At 40.3% G+C, this 13,952-nt stretch overlaps 1 protein-coding gene and 1 long non-coding RNA gene across 14 annotated transcripts in view; one reads left to right on the plus strand and one right to left on the minus strand.

Annotated features, from left to right (window-relative positions):
• Positions 1 to 13,952, plus strand: part of TTC3 (tetratricopeptide repeat domain 3) — a 130,066-nt gene that overhangs the window by 100,432 nt on the left and 15,682 nt on the right. For 12 of the 13 annotated variants that reach the window (XM_019017722.4, XM_063702698.1, XM_063702699.1 and 9 more), the window contains 3 exons: positions 8,938 to 9,077; positions 11,893 to 11,961; positions 13,558 to 13,654. In XM_019017722.4, the coding sequence (XP_018873267.2) occupies positions 8,938 to 9,077; positions 11,893 to 11,961; positions 13,558 to 13,654 (306 nt within the window). The remainder of the gene's footprint in view (positions 1 to 8,937; positions 9,078 to 11,892; positions 11,962 to 13,557; positions 13,655 to 13,952) is intronic. The other variant, XM_055374006.1, reaches the window with a different exon arrangement.
• LOC129529363 (uncharacterized) overlaps positions 1 to 13,952 on the minus strand; it is a 47,065-nt gene that overhangs the window by 26,559 nt on the left and 6,554 nt on the right. The gene's annotated exons all lie outside the window — the stretch shown is intronic.

Below are 13,952 nucleotides of genomic sequence, written 5' to 3' on the forward strand. Positions count from 1 at the left end.
TCCTAAGGAAGTATAGGAATAACACATGGAGCCTTAGACATACTAGAACTGTAAAGTCACCCAGAGTATTTTGTTGAGATCTGCTGACCTTGAATTCTGTTAGTCAAGACTGATCATCAGATACATGGCTAGTGGAGGGATAGCAATTAGTGGCAAAGCCAGATTGAATTAGTGAGAAAATGGAATCACAGATGTGAGGAAATCATGGTGCATTTGTTTTTAAAAGCTACCATCATCTGTTTAGAAAGGTAACAAAAGAATAGTAATTCATTTAAGAAAGGAGGAATTTGTTCCAGAAGTCTGGATCAATAGCTGGGATAACATATTAAATAGAAGAAAACTAGCTTAGTGGGACCTTAATCAGGAAACCTATTTACTAAGATTTTAGTAGAAATCTTAGGGTCAGTTTGTAAAGGTAACTGTCATTAACATTCCCCAGGACCTGTTTATACTCAAGATGAGGCTGGGGAGAGTCTAAGGACAAGAGGAATTAGATAGATCCTGAGACTTTACTCAGTTTCCTGGCTGGGAGAAGTAAAGAAGAACAAAATCCTACACAGCATAGTGACACATGGAACACAAGTTTCTATAAGCTACTTGGGGGTTTAACGAAACAAAATAGTTTTATAAACTTTATATTGCCTCAGGAAACTTCAGTTTTAATTCCCATGTGGGAATTCCTGTAGCTGCCTGTTTGAGTGATGAGGCAGATTGGAGACATAGTCTTAAAGGTAGCATTCAGCCGGTGAGGTATCTTTCTTTCTGGCAGAGGCTTTCCCGGCTTTATAAATTGCTGGTCTGACTGTGTGTTCTGTGTGCACAGTTCATCAAGGCTCTTTCTTTGTACAGTCAGTCCAAAAGAGTCTCGGAAATAAAGCACCCAGGGGGAGGGCCCCAGCTCTCAGGCTTTTTTTTAACTTGTTAAGGCTTTGAGTCTGCTGTTGCATGGCCCTACTCAAGAGTGCCTTAGAAGGACAATTACTAAGCCCCCCAGATCACAGGCCTGATAAGTTATTAGACTTACCACGTAAAATGTATACCTAATTCCCTACCAGGATAAGTCGCTAATCTGAGTTCCTTGGGTTGGTGTCCACATAAGAGTAGATGAGATTTAGCCACAATCATTCCTTTATTAATGGTGGTTATGCTCATAGCTCATGGAGAAATTTCTTAAAACATAGAAAGAAATGAGTGGCTTTTCCTGATATGTCCCTTTGGCCTTTGACTGCAGATTGCTGAGGTTATGAGCTAACCAACTTTTCCTTTATACTCCAGTTACTTGATGCCATGTTTGGATGTAGCAAATGCATACCCAGCTCCTTATAGAGAACAGAAAAACAGGGAAGCTATAGAAATCTGAGTGCATTAGAGTTCCACTGCCCATACCACACCCTAGCACCTCCATGTAATAGCTTTGTGATGTTGGACAATTTCTTCAGCCTCTTTGACCCTCGTTCTTCTCATTAATAATGTATTGTCTACTTCACAGCTTTGTGAGGCCTCACCTGGGGTGGTTGAAAAAGGACAGGGGCTAGCCAGAGATAGTAAGTACAGTACTCAAGGAGGAACTGTCCCACCCAAAACTCTACTTGTGCCTCTGCTAAGAAAATTGTTTTTTTACAAACCACTTTAAGAATACTTAGCATATGGCCAGGCGCGGTGGCTCACACCTGTAATTCCAGCACTTTGGGAGGCCGAGGCGGGTGGATCATGAGGTCAGGAGGTTGAGACCATCCTGGCTAACACGGTGAAACCCCGTCACTACTAAAAATACAAAAAAAAAAAAAAAATTAGCCAGGTATGGTTGCAGGTGTCTGTAGTCCCAGCTACTCAGGAGGCTGAGGCAGGAGAATGGCATGAACCCGGGAGGCGGAGCTTGCACTGAGCAGAGATCACACCACTGCACTCCCGCCTGGACAACAGAGCGAGACTGTGTCTCAAAAAAAAAAAAGAGGAATGCTTAGCATATACAGGCCGGGCACGGTGGCTTACACCTGTAATCCTTGTAATCCCAGCACTTTGGGAGGCCAAGGTGGGCATATCACCTGAGGTCAGGAGTTGGAGACCAGCCTGATCAACATGGTGAAACCCCATCTCTACCAAAATTACAAAAATTAGCCAGATGTGGTGGGCGCCTGTAATCCCAGCTACTCGGGAGGCTGAGGTGGGATAATCACTTGAACCCAGCAGGCAGAGGTTGCAGTGAGCCAAGATCGCACCACTGCACTCCAGTCTGGGCGACAAGAGCTAGACTCCATCTCAAAAAAAAAAAAAAAAGAATGCTTAGCATATACTAAGCATCAGTAAAAATCTGAGCGAGGTATTATATATAGCTGATGGGGTTCTATTATTATTCATGAGCTAAGAATTGCCTCTTTAGGCAATTAGGCCAGTTATCTATTCTCTGCCGGTGGAAAAGTGGCTTTAAAAAATTTTTTTTTATTTTTTAGACGGAGTCTTGCTCTGTCACCCAGGCTGGAGTGCAGTGGCGTGATCTTGGCTCACTGCAGCCTCTGCCTCCCGGGTTCCAGCAATTCTCCTGCCTCAGCCTCCTGGGTAGCTGGGATTACAGGTGCACGCCACCAAGCCTGGCTAATTTTTGTATTTTTAGTGGAGATGGGGTGTCGCCATGTTGGCCAGGCTAGTCTTGAACTTCTGACCTCCTGTGATCCTCCCACCTCGGCTTCCCAAAGTGCTGGGATTACAGGCGTGAGGCACCATGCCTGGCCAAAAGTAGCTTTTTTAAAGCCAGAATCTCTTGTTGTTTTTATTGTACCCTAACCTATGACTGGCAGGTTATAACGGTTGCAATATTGCTGAAGGACATAGGTTCATTTTTGTTTGAGAATAAAATTCTCATAACATAAAATTTGCTGTTTTAACCATTACAAAGTATACAATTTAGTGGTTTTTTGAATATTCACATTATTGTGTAACCATTACCACTGTCTAATTCCAGAAAACTTTTATCACCCCAAAAAAGAAACCCCATATTTATTAATCAGTCACTCCCTATCTGCCCAGGACATATGGTCTTAAGGTGCTTTAATGAGATGCTAAAATGGGCATTGAGTCAACATTAGGTCTTAAAACACTGTCAAATTATTTGGCCCAGAATAATTTACAGGGTAGAATTTTGGACCTTTGTCTGTATTAGAACAGAATCTTGGCCCTGCCTGCCAAAACTCCCTCAGCCCACACTGGTGCAGAGGTGGGATTCTCCTCTTGTCATGGGTCCTTGTCAAGTTCAGCCTTTTTTAAATCTGTCATTTATGAAGCTCCTACTATGTGCCATACTCAATTGTTTTTACATGTATTTAATCTCAAAACAGTCCTTATACAATAGTGTTATACTGTAGTACATAAATCTCCATGTTACTGGTGAGGAAATGGAGGTGGGAGCAGCTGATGCAGCTTTCCCCAAGCCACACCAGTACGAAGTGGCAGAACAGGTCGTGTCAGGCTTCAGAGCCCATGCATTTGTTCTCCCTTAAGAGAAGGTCAGCTCCACAGCCCAGTTCAGCTAACTGTTAGGAATGTTTCTCACCACTTTACAGCAGTGTAGGCGTATCAGTTAATCACTGTCATAATAATGCTGAGTGACTCCCAGCCACAAAACCCCAGTGACACATGACTGTAATCGCTAAGTGTAGAAGTCTGGATCAGCTGGTCCTGCTTGGGCTCGGCTGGGTCAGTTCACCTGAGGGCTAGCAAGAGCTCTGCAGCATCTTTGCTGTTCTTGCCTACATATCTGGGTTCAGCTGGCTGTAGATTGATCTAGAATGGCCTCAGCTGGGATGACTGGAACAACTAGCTCTGCTCCACATGTCTTGCATCTTCCACCCTGAAAATCCTATTCTGAAGGCAGTAGGAAGGTGCAAAGGCAAGCAAAGACGGCCACACGGCACCTTTCAAGCTTCTACTGACTTCAGGTCTGCTCAGACCCCACCGGCAAAAGCAGTCACATAGCCAGCCAGAGTCCGGGCTGGGGAAGATAGACTTTGCCTCCTTAGCGAAGGGAACTGCAAGGTCACATGACAAATGGAGTGGCTGCAGAGTGTGAAGGATGGAGCTATGAATGCCATCCCTCCACTACAGTAGGTCAGCGCCAGTAATTTACTAACACTCAGTAATTACCAAGAGCCTTCTGTGATTGGTGCCTGCTTCATCTTCCGCCTTCTCCCTTGCCAGTTCTCTACATTGTTCTCTAATTTAATGGATAATGTTTGTCATTCGATTTCTCACTTCCAAACCTTTTCCCAGTACCATCCCTTCTGCCTGGAGTGGTTTTCCTTCTCCCTGAGCCTGACTCCCTCCTGCTTTTCCTTTGGGCTTCACTTTCTTGAGGAAACAGTTGTTGATGGCAACCTCAGGCTTGCTTACAGGCCTTTGTTAATGCAGTGGTGGTAATAATGACTATGTGAGATGGTAATTATCATTTTATAATATCTTTATTGAGATATAATTAACCATAGCATAACATTTGCCTATTAAAAACAGACAACTTAATGGTTTTGATATATGCCCAGGTCTGTGTGTAGCACAATCTAAGTTTCAACCATTTTCATCAACCTAAAAAGAAATCTTATACCCATTAGCTGTCACTCCCCATTCTCTCCTGTATCCCAGCCCTTGGCAACCACTGATTTACTCTCTAGATTTATCTATTCTGGGCATTTTGTATAAATGGATCATGTTACATGTAGTCTTTTATAAGTGTCTTCGTTCACTTATAGTGTTTTCAAGATTCATCCATGTACATCCATCTATGTTAATATGTATCAGTGTGTCATTCCTTTTTACTGTGGAATAATATTCTATTGTATGACTATATCACATTTTATTCATTCACTAGTTGATTGACATTTGCGTTCTTTCCACTTTTTCACTATTCTGAATAATGCTGCTGTGAACATTCATGGACAGGTTTTTCTGTGGACATACGTTTTCATTTCTTTTGGATATATATGTAGGAGTGAAATTGCTGATCATATGGCAATTCCACATTTAAGCATATGAGGAACTGCGAGCCTGTTCCAAAACCATCCTACTAGCAGTATATAAGGATTCCAGTTTCTCCATTCTCACTTACACTTATCATCATTTGTCTTTTTATTTAGGCCTCCTAATGGGTATGGAGTGGTATCTCATTGTGGTTTTGATTTTTATTTCCCTAAAGGCTAATGATGTTGAGCATCTTTTCATATGCTTATTAGCCATCTGTATATCTTCTTTGGAGGAATGTCTACTCAGATCCTTTATTCATTTTTGAATTGAGTTTGTCTTTCTATTATTGACTTATAAGAGTTTTTGGGCCAGGTGCGGTGGCTTACACCTATAAAACCAGCACTTTGAGACACCAAGGCAGAAAGATCGCTTGAGCCCAGGAGTTTGAAACCAGCCTGCGCAACATGGCAAACTCCCATCTCTACAAAAAGTTAAAAAATTAACCAGGCATGGTAGTATGCACCTGTGGTCCCAGCTACTTGGGAGGCTGAGCTGAGAGGGTCACTTGAGCCCAGGGGTTTTGAGGCTACAGTGAGCCAGGATCATGCCATTGCACCCCAGCCTGGGCAACAACAGAGTGAGACCCTGTCTCAAAAGGAAAAAAAAAGAAACAAAACAGGGCTGGGCATGATGGCTCACACCTATAATCCCAGCACTTTGGGAGGCTAAGGCAGGAGGATTGCTTGAGCCCCGGAGTTCAAGACCAGCCAGGGCGATGTGATGAGACCCTCACTCGCTACAAAAAAATTAAAAAATTAAATAAATAAATAGGTAGGTATGGGGATACATGCCTGTAGTTCCAGCTACTCAGGAGGCTGAGGTGGGAGGATCACTTGAGACCAAGAAGTTGAGGCTGCAGTGAGCCATGATCTTGCCACTGCACTACAATTTGGGCAACAGAGCAAGACCCTGTCTCAAAAAAACAAAAACAAAGAGTTTTTCTATATTCTGGATACAAGTTGCTTATCAAATATTTGATTTGCAGATATTTACTTCCATCTTCCATATTTGTAAATGTATCTCCCATCTCCATTGTGTGGGTTGCCTTTTCACTTTCCTAATGGTATCATTTGCAGCACAAAAGTTTTTACTTTGAGTACACTAAGTCCAATTTCTCTTATTCTTTTGTTACTTGTGCCTTTGGTGTCATAGCTAAGAAACCCCTGTCTACTTCAAGGGCACTACTTACCCATTTAGGTCTGTGATCCATTTCACATTAATTTTTCAAATAGTATGGTATAGTAATTATCTTTTATGCATATTTTCTCTACCAAACTGTGATCTTGAAAGTAAGGACTGTTTTTCGTTTTGTTTGTTTTTTGAATGGGGGTCTCATTGTATTGCCAAGGTAGAACTCCTGGGCTCAAGGGATCCTCCTGCCTCAGACTCCTGAGTAGACGAGACTACAAACACATGCCACCATCCCCAGAAGGGTGGTTTTTAAAGTTATCTTTGGTTGACAGCACCTAGCTCAGTATACAAACTAGGAGCTTTGCAAATGTTTATCAAACAGTGTGTGCTTGGCCCCTGAAAAGCTGCATTTAATGAATTGTGTTTTCATATTCTCTATCAGCCTACATCAGAGGACATCAGGCTCACATTCTGTGAAGTTTGCTGCTTTGTTTACTGCTAGTATGGAGTTGGGGATATTATCCATTCTTTCATGTGACAGATATTTCTTGAATGTTCTCTTAAGTGTCAGGCTCTGTGCTGGTCTTGTGGGGCATTTCTGCAGCATCCTCTTCGTGAGCCCTTCTGTCTGCCATCACTTCCAGGGCCTCTCTTGTGCAACTGGTTTGTTTTTATGTTTTATATTGAATTGTACAGTTCATTATATTTTCTCTTTGACCTTGTCTGCCAGAAAGTTTTAATGTTATTTCTAAAGAATGGTTAGGACCGCATGCCATTCATTTTTATATTACTCTCACTCATGGTTTTGTATTGTCATTCCTCTTTCTTTATTCTGTTTTCTTTACCTGCTTAGCATTCTTTTTATTTTGTCTTTTAAAAATTTATGTATATATTATCAAAGTACCTCAAATATTTATTTTAGAACAACACTGAGGTTTAATAAAAAAGATAAGAAAACAAGTTTTTTTCTAATTGAGAAAAAGAAATTGTTCATAGTTATGTCAATAAACTGTAATACAGCAGATACAGTTGTGTATAGCCTATTTGTTTTATGCTAAGTTTGAAAGAAAATCGTTCAGGAGATCATTCTGTCTTCCATGCAGTCAGAACCAAGCTCGTGATAGCTGACCTGTTTAGCGTTGTGAGGCAGCTATGGCATTCAGCAGTGGTTAGTACAAACAGAAGATGAACTCATGTAGTATTTTCGCTGCCTGAGCTGTATGTGTATGTATGTGCACGTATGTTTATAATACTTTGTGCTTCTTGATACTTGAACTCCCTTAGGTACCTACTTGTTGCCAACTAGGTTCTTATGCCTCAGCATAACCTTGTGGTTGCACATAATCTCCCAGCCAAAGGGATGGATCCCAGGTGAGATCATTGGCTCAGAATAGGAGCACAGGATAGGTGAGAAACAAGATTGGCTTGGCTGCCAGCAGCAAGGCATACAAATTCACATTGGTCCTGGTAGAACCGAACCAGGTGGAACACAGGATTCTTAAGTAGAGTAGGCATGGTGGTCACCTCAGTCACAGTAATGACTCAAGAAATTCAGGATCAACAAGGTTGCAGCTAAGATGTGGGAAGAACTGGTTCCCATGTTAAAGGGAACATTACTGAGCTGTTGTTCAGTTTTTGCCACCTAAGAACAGTTGTCCTGTGCCAAAATCAGCCTTATCCCTGCTGTAGGATACAGAATCTTAAAGGACCTTGACTGGTTAGCAAATCTGCCTTTAAAAAAACATGAAAACCTTGGTGTCTAAGGCTGAAGAGGGAGTAGTGGTCTCTTAAGTTGATAGAGCTTTTGACCTGAGGGCCATGATTTCCTATGGAATCCGTGTAGGTTGACTTTGGTGTCCTTTCTTACAGAGAAGACCTCGAGTTTCTATAGCTGAAATGACCTACGTGTGCTCTAAGCCTAAGCAGGAAGTTCAGGCTGTAGGGAACCTGATAGGAGGTAAAAAATTAAAAGTTTCCCTAAAGCAAATGTGAAGTTAGGATTTCATTAAGCCGTCATTGATAATAGTGAGATTTTAAACTAGAAAATATTTGTTTCCTTTAAATATTGCTTTGATTCACGTTTAAATTAATTATTAGAAATATTAACATAGGGAATGTTTTACTTATAAGTGACTGGTATTTATAAGCATGTGCCCCACCCAAACCCCTTGCTACCATTGAATAGATGATACTTCAAAAAAGACATCAAACCTTTAGAGAATGTGTAGATTCAGAAGTTTCAAACCAGCAACTACATAGGAAGTTGACAAAGAGGGTTAGGTGTCAAGTGGTGCTGTACCAAACCCTCCAGGGGAACGGTAACTAGCATTGTCTCCAAAGAGGTTTTCATTTCTCTTTGTCACACTGCCTGAAATTCTGGCAGGTATCTCAACCCAAATGCCTTTAATGACCAGCAAGAGGATTACATTTATATTTATAAAAGCAAACAAAAACTATTGGCCTTGCCAACTAAAACATGAGTACCCTCCCTGTAGATTAGAGAATCATTTAGGCTGGAGAGTGAAGTGTGAACACTTCTGGGCACGTCGGAGTGGTTCTTCGGGGTGTCTTACTGTAATCAGGTACACGTAGCGGGTAGGATGTGGCTGTCTGGTGTGACTTGGTGTCCCAGGCTTCGCTGGGGGGCATAGTCTGCCACAGGGCGCCAGCTTGGGAGTGTGTTCCACTGAACTTGAGTCATTGTTTAAGCTATGATGCCGTCACAATTCTAGCCTTTCAGTCTCTTTTGTTAAAAAGTATATTTTGCCATTTATTTAAGTACTTTCTAAATGTTTTTAGATCTCAAAGACGGAATTAGATTGGTTCCTTCAAGATTTGGAAAGAGAAATTAAAAAATGGCAACAGGAAAAAAAAGAAATCCAAGAAAGACTAAAATCACTGAAGAAGAAAATTAAAAAGGTTTCAAATGCCAGTGAAATGTAAGTAATGATTGAAAGGCAGTAATTTTTATTTAAAAAAAAATATTGTGGCTTTTGGTTATTTTCACATTTTTGATATTTAATTTTAAACTACATCAAGTAAAGTAAAAATGAATACTGTTTTCATTGTTTTGTCTCATTTAAAAAAGTATTCGTTGAGTAATTATCTCACCTGAATTTTTTTCTAAACTTAACATTTTTTCAGATAAATTATATAAAAGTGAGAGTAGCATGGAACTGAGAATCCCCAAGGAACTGACTTCCTTCCAGTTTGAACACCATCCCTTTCTCTGGCCCTCTTTTTTCTTATCAGCAAAACATGGGGGCTGGTCTAAAATCTAAGGTTCTTTTCAAAAGTAAGATTCTGTGATGATTATTTTATTTATAATTACTTTTATCCTGAATCTATAAATTATTAAAATTTGTCTTGTAGTGTGAACGATTTGATAACATATACAGATCCTAGGAATGATTATCAGGTGGGCCAAGAGTGTGTTTTAAGATTCTCTGTGATCCATCCCTAACCTCCCTCTGCTCTAAACAGTGATAGGTCAAATTCTTCAGCTTGTTTTCTACCACTGTGTAAGAAAACACCCAAAAGTCAGTGTCTTGATTAGCAGCCATTGTATTTGCTCATGGTCCTGCAATCTGGGCTGAGTTCAGCTGGGCCATTCTTCTGCTGGTCTTGCCAGGAGTCCTCATGTGGCTGAATTTAGCTGGGTGATGACTGGGGGTGGCCTCAGCTGGGATGCTGGGGTGGCTTGGCCTCACTTTCTCTCTGTGTAGCCTCTCTGTGATTTTTATTTATGTGGTCCTTCCATATGATCTCTATTATGATAGCCAGACTTCTTACGTGGTAGCTAAGGACTTCAAATGGTGCAGAAGTGGAAGCCACTAGGCCTCCTGAAGGTTCAGGCCCAGAACTGTCACAGCATCATCTCTGCTACCTTTTATTCCTTAAAACAAGTCATAGGCTTGATCCAGATTCAAGGGCATGAATAATGGGAGGCTGGGTTCACTGGGGGGCCACGCTACACACTCACCTTTCAAGGGCTTTTGTGTTTTTCCGTGCCGCATGCCATATGATCAGATGACTTTCATTATGAGTCTTGCTAGCATTACATTTAGGCAGTCCTCAAACAATGAGGAAAAGTAAAACACTGCCTCAGAATTTTCACTCCCTGTGTCATGTCATTTTGATGATCAAAGTAGCTTCACTAGTAGAACACACTTACGAAAATGATAATGTCTGTAAAGCTTTTTACCTCTAATATTTGAGCATGACCAGTCTTGGTCATTTTGTTACTAAAAAGTGTGGAAATATTTATATTTAACATACTTTTTTTGTTCAATTCAGACCTACTGTCAAACTAGACAAGGTAACTAGAGGCTGTTAATGATAAGAAATTTTTTTTCTGTACTAGCATAAAAGTTAATTTCTGCTGGAGAATAAACTTTTTATTGTTGACTTTTTTCCATTTTATTATTAGATTTCTTTACCTTTCCTGTCACAATTTAAAGATAAGCCACACGCTTCTCTCTAAGTTTTTTGCTTTTTTTTTTTTTTTTTGAGACAGAGTTTTGCTTTTGTCACCCAGCCTGGAGTGCAATGGTGCAATCTCAGCTCACTGCAACCTCTGCCTCCCATGTTCAAGCAATTCTCCTGTCTCAGCCTCCCGAGTAACTGGGATTACAGGTGCCCACCACCACGCCTAATTTTTCTATTTTTTTTTTTTTTTTTTTTTTTTTAGTAGAGATGAGGTTTCACCATGTTGGCCAGGCTGGTCTCGAACTCCTGACCTCAGATGATCCACCCATCTTGGCCTCCCAAAGTGCTGGGATTACAGGCATGAGCCATCGCACCTGGCCTGCTTTTTACATTTTCCAAATAAATGCTTTAAAGCTCAATTTTTCTATTTAGATTTTTAAGTAAAATCTTTAAACTTTTTGGATCTCTTTCTCAGAGATGCACAAAGGACGTGAAAAATGATTTCTTGGATGTTTCTGTGCTCTTGATCACACTTAGTATTCATTAAGAAATGAGTAGAACATAGAGCTCATGATTGGTACAGTGACACAAACCACAGACGGGTATGAAAGAAGGCAGGGCTTCCATGAGAGTGTCAGAGTGTCACCCAGTATTTGTCTATTTAGAGGAGGGAGGAAGTGTTTTACAAAAGAAGTAAAATAATAGTTAAACTGGCTTGTATTAGAAACAAGCCACTTTAGTAAACAGAGATTACTGCAAAGGTATCTCAGGGTAGCATGAAAGAAGAGGCAGAACCCGCCTTGTGCAGGGCATGGCTCAAGAATTGGAGATTCACAGACTTGTTTTGAAGGATTATCAGAGAATGTGTGTGTGTGTGTGTGTGTGTGCGTGCACACCCGCGTGTGTGCATGAATGCTTGTTTTGACTTTAAGTTCTGTTTTAAAGAGTAGAAGGCTGTTTTCATTTTGAATGAGAATCCACATCTTCTCATTTTGAATAAGAATCTCTGGTTACACTGATGATGATGCCACAGTACCTGTGTTCTCTGCTTGAGCTGCACATCTTAGACTGAGATAGGGTGATTTGCCTGTAAGCATATGACTTAGAGTGAAGAAAAAGGTGATATGGAAGGAAAATTTCCCAAAAGGGAAATGACCTCAAATTATTTTCCTATTTAGAAGATACTAAAAATGAAACAAGATGTAAAAATATATATATTAAAAAATCAAGAAATGTTTTTAAGGATATGGGTACAATTTACTGTGTGGGGGTCCTGTTAAAAATTTTTTCAAAATTAATTAATATTTGGTGATTATGCTTTTATAGGTGTACCCAGAAAAATGATGGAAAGGAAAAGGAACATGAATTACATCTGGATCAGTCCCTTGAAATCAGGCAAATTAAGCTTAAATTTATTTTTAGTATCTTTTAATACTTTTAATGCCAGGAGTACAAGCACAGTAGACTTTGAAATATATTGTTGCTTGTCTATTTCTTTTAAATAATTATGTTTCTGTTTTCTTTATTTCTATTTCTGTTGCATTTTAAAAATTAATTTATAAATATATTCTTTGAATATTTAAATATTTTTATTTTACAAGATTTCTGCATTTATTTCCCATTGTCAATATAAAAATACTGAATTTATTGTTGTCAACTTTTTTTGGATTAACTTGAAACTAAAAACATGTTGTAAAAACTTTTCTTTTGGCCGGGCGTGGTGGCTCACGCCTGTAATCCCAGCACTTTGGGAGGCCGAGGCGGGCGGATCACGAGGTCAAGAGATCGAGACCATCCTGGCTAACACGGTGAAACCCCGTCTCTACTAAAAATACAAAAAATTAGCCGGGCGTGGTGGCGGGCGCCTGTAGTCCCAGCTACTCGGGAGGCTGAGGCAGGAGAATGGCGTGAACCTGGGAGGCGGAGCTTGCAGTGAGCCGAGATTGCGCCACTGCACTCCAGCCTGGGTGACAAAGCGAGACTCCGTCTCAAAAAAAAAAAAAAAAAAAAAAAAAAAAAACTTTTCTTTTGTGTTACTTGGAATATTCGTCTCCACTGTAGGCTGGTAGTTTGTTGCTGTTATTGCTTTATAATTATAGGTTCATTAAATTTTTACTATGAATCTATGCAAAGTTTCCTTTTAACCCTTGCTTGCTAATGGAAATAATATGTTTTCACATACTGGTAACTAGTACATTCAGTGATAAGCAGTTGCATTCTGCTTTTCTCACTATTGTTTCTTACGCACATTGCCATCCCGGTTTTTTGAATAATTTTGTACAGATTTCTTTTTCCCTTTGGGTTCTGTCCTTGTAATATGCGTCAAAACAGAATTTCTGGCTCAAAGGATAGGGAATGTTTTATAAAGCTTACTTTTTAAAATTTTTATTTATTTATTTTTTGAGATAGGGTCTTGCTCTCTCACCCAGGCTGAAATGCAGTAGTGCAGTCATGGCTCACTGCAGACTCCATCTCCCAGCTCAAGCAATTCTCTTGCCTCAGCCTCTCGAGTAGCTGGGACTACAGGCATGCACCACCATTGTATTTTTTGTAGATATAGGGTTTTGCCATGCTGTCTAGGCTGGTCTTGAACTTCTGGGCCCAAGCGATCCGCCTGCCTCGGCCTCCCAAAGTACTGGGATTACAGGCCTAAGCCACTGTGCCCGGCCTATACAGTTTATTAATGTCGCCAGATTGTACTCCACCTGCCCTCATAAAAATGGTGAACTGGAACAGTACCCTCACCTTGATTCTCAGCATGCCCACCTAATGTGCACTTCCATTTCATATCTGCCTTTGATCACTTATAAAGCACAAAGAGCACACTTGAGCCTGTGTATTGTATAGTAAAATATGAGATGAGAAACTGCTCTGGAAGATGTAGCTGAGGCTATGGTGGTGCGGTTTCAAAGCTCATCCAGCCTGAAACCTTTGTCATCTCACTGTGAAATTTTGTTCAAGAAAGTTTTTTTTTTCCTTCAATATTTGTAGCAACACACTTACAAATGAGAAAATGAAAATAGAAGAGTGTATAAAGAAAGGGAAAGAGGATTATGAAGAGAGTCATCAGAGAGCTGTGGCTGCAGAGGTGAGTCCATGACACTTAGTGACCACTATGGCATTTGTCATTTGTTTTTGTGTTTCTTTAATGACATATGAGGCATAACAGACATTACTGAAAAGTGTGGTGCATAAAGGATATCTTGTAACCCATAATATATCCTCCCTAAAACGACCACTCTTTTTCCTTGCCTATAGCCTTGTAATGTTTTACTGGTATTATGTTGTTACTTAAATGCACTCGTAGTGTACACCAAATTTTGTAACCTGCCTTCCTTATTTACCATTATAATTCAGCCATTTCCTATATTATACATTTTGAATAC

The sequence above is a fragment of the Gorilla gorilla genome, chromosome 22, assembly GCF_029281585.2.
Source record: "Gorilla gorilla gorilla isolate KB3781 chromosome 22, NHGRI_mGorGor1-v2.1_pri, whole genome shotgun sequence".
Taxonomy (NCBI): Eukaryota; Metazoa; Chordata; class Mammalia; order Primates; family Hominidae; genus Gorilla; species Gorilla gorilla.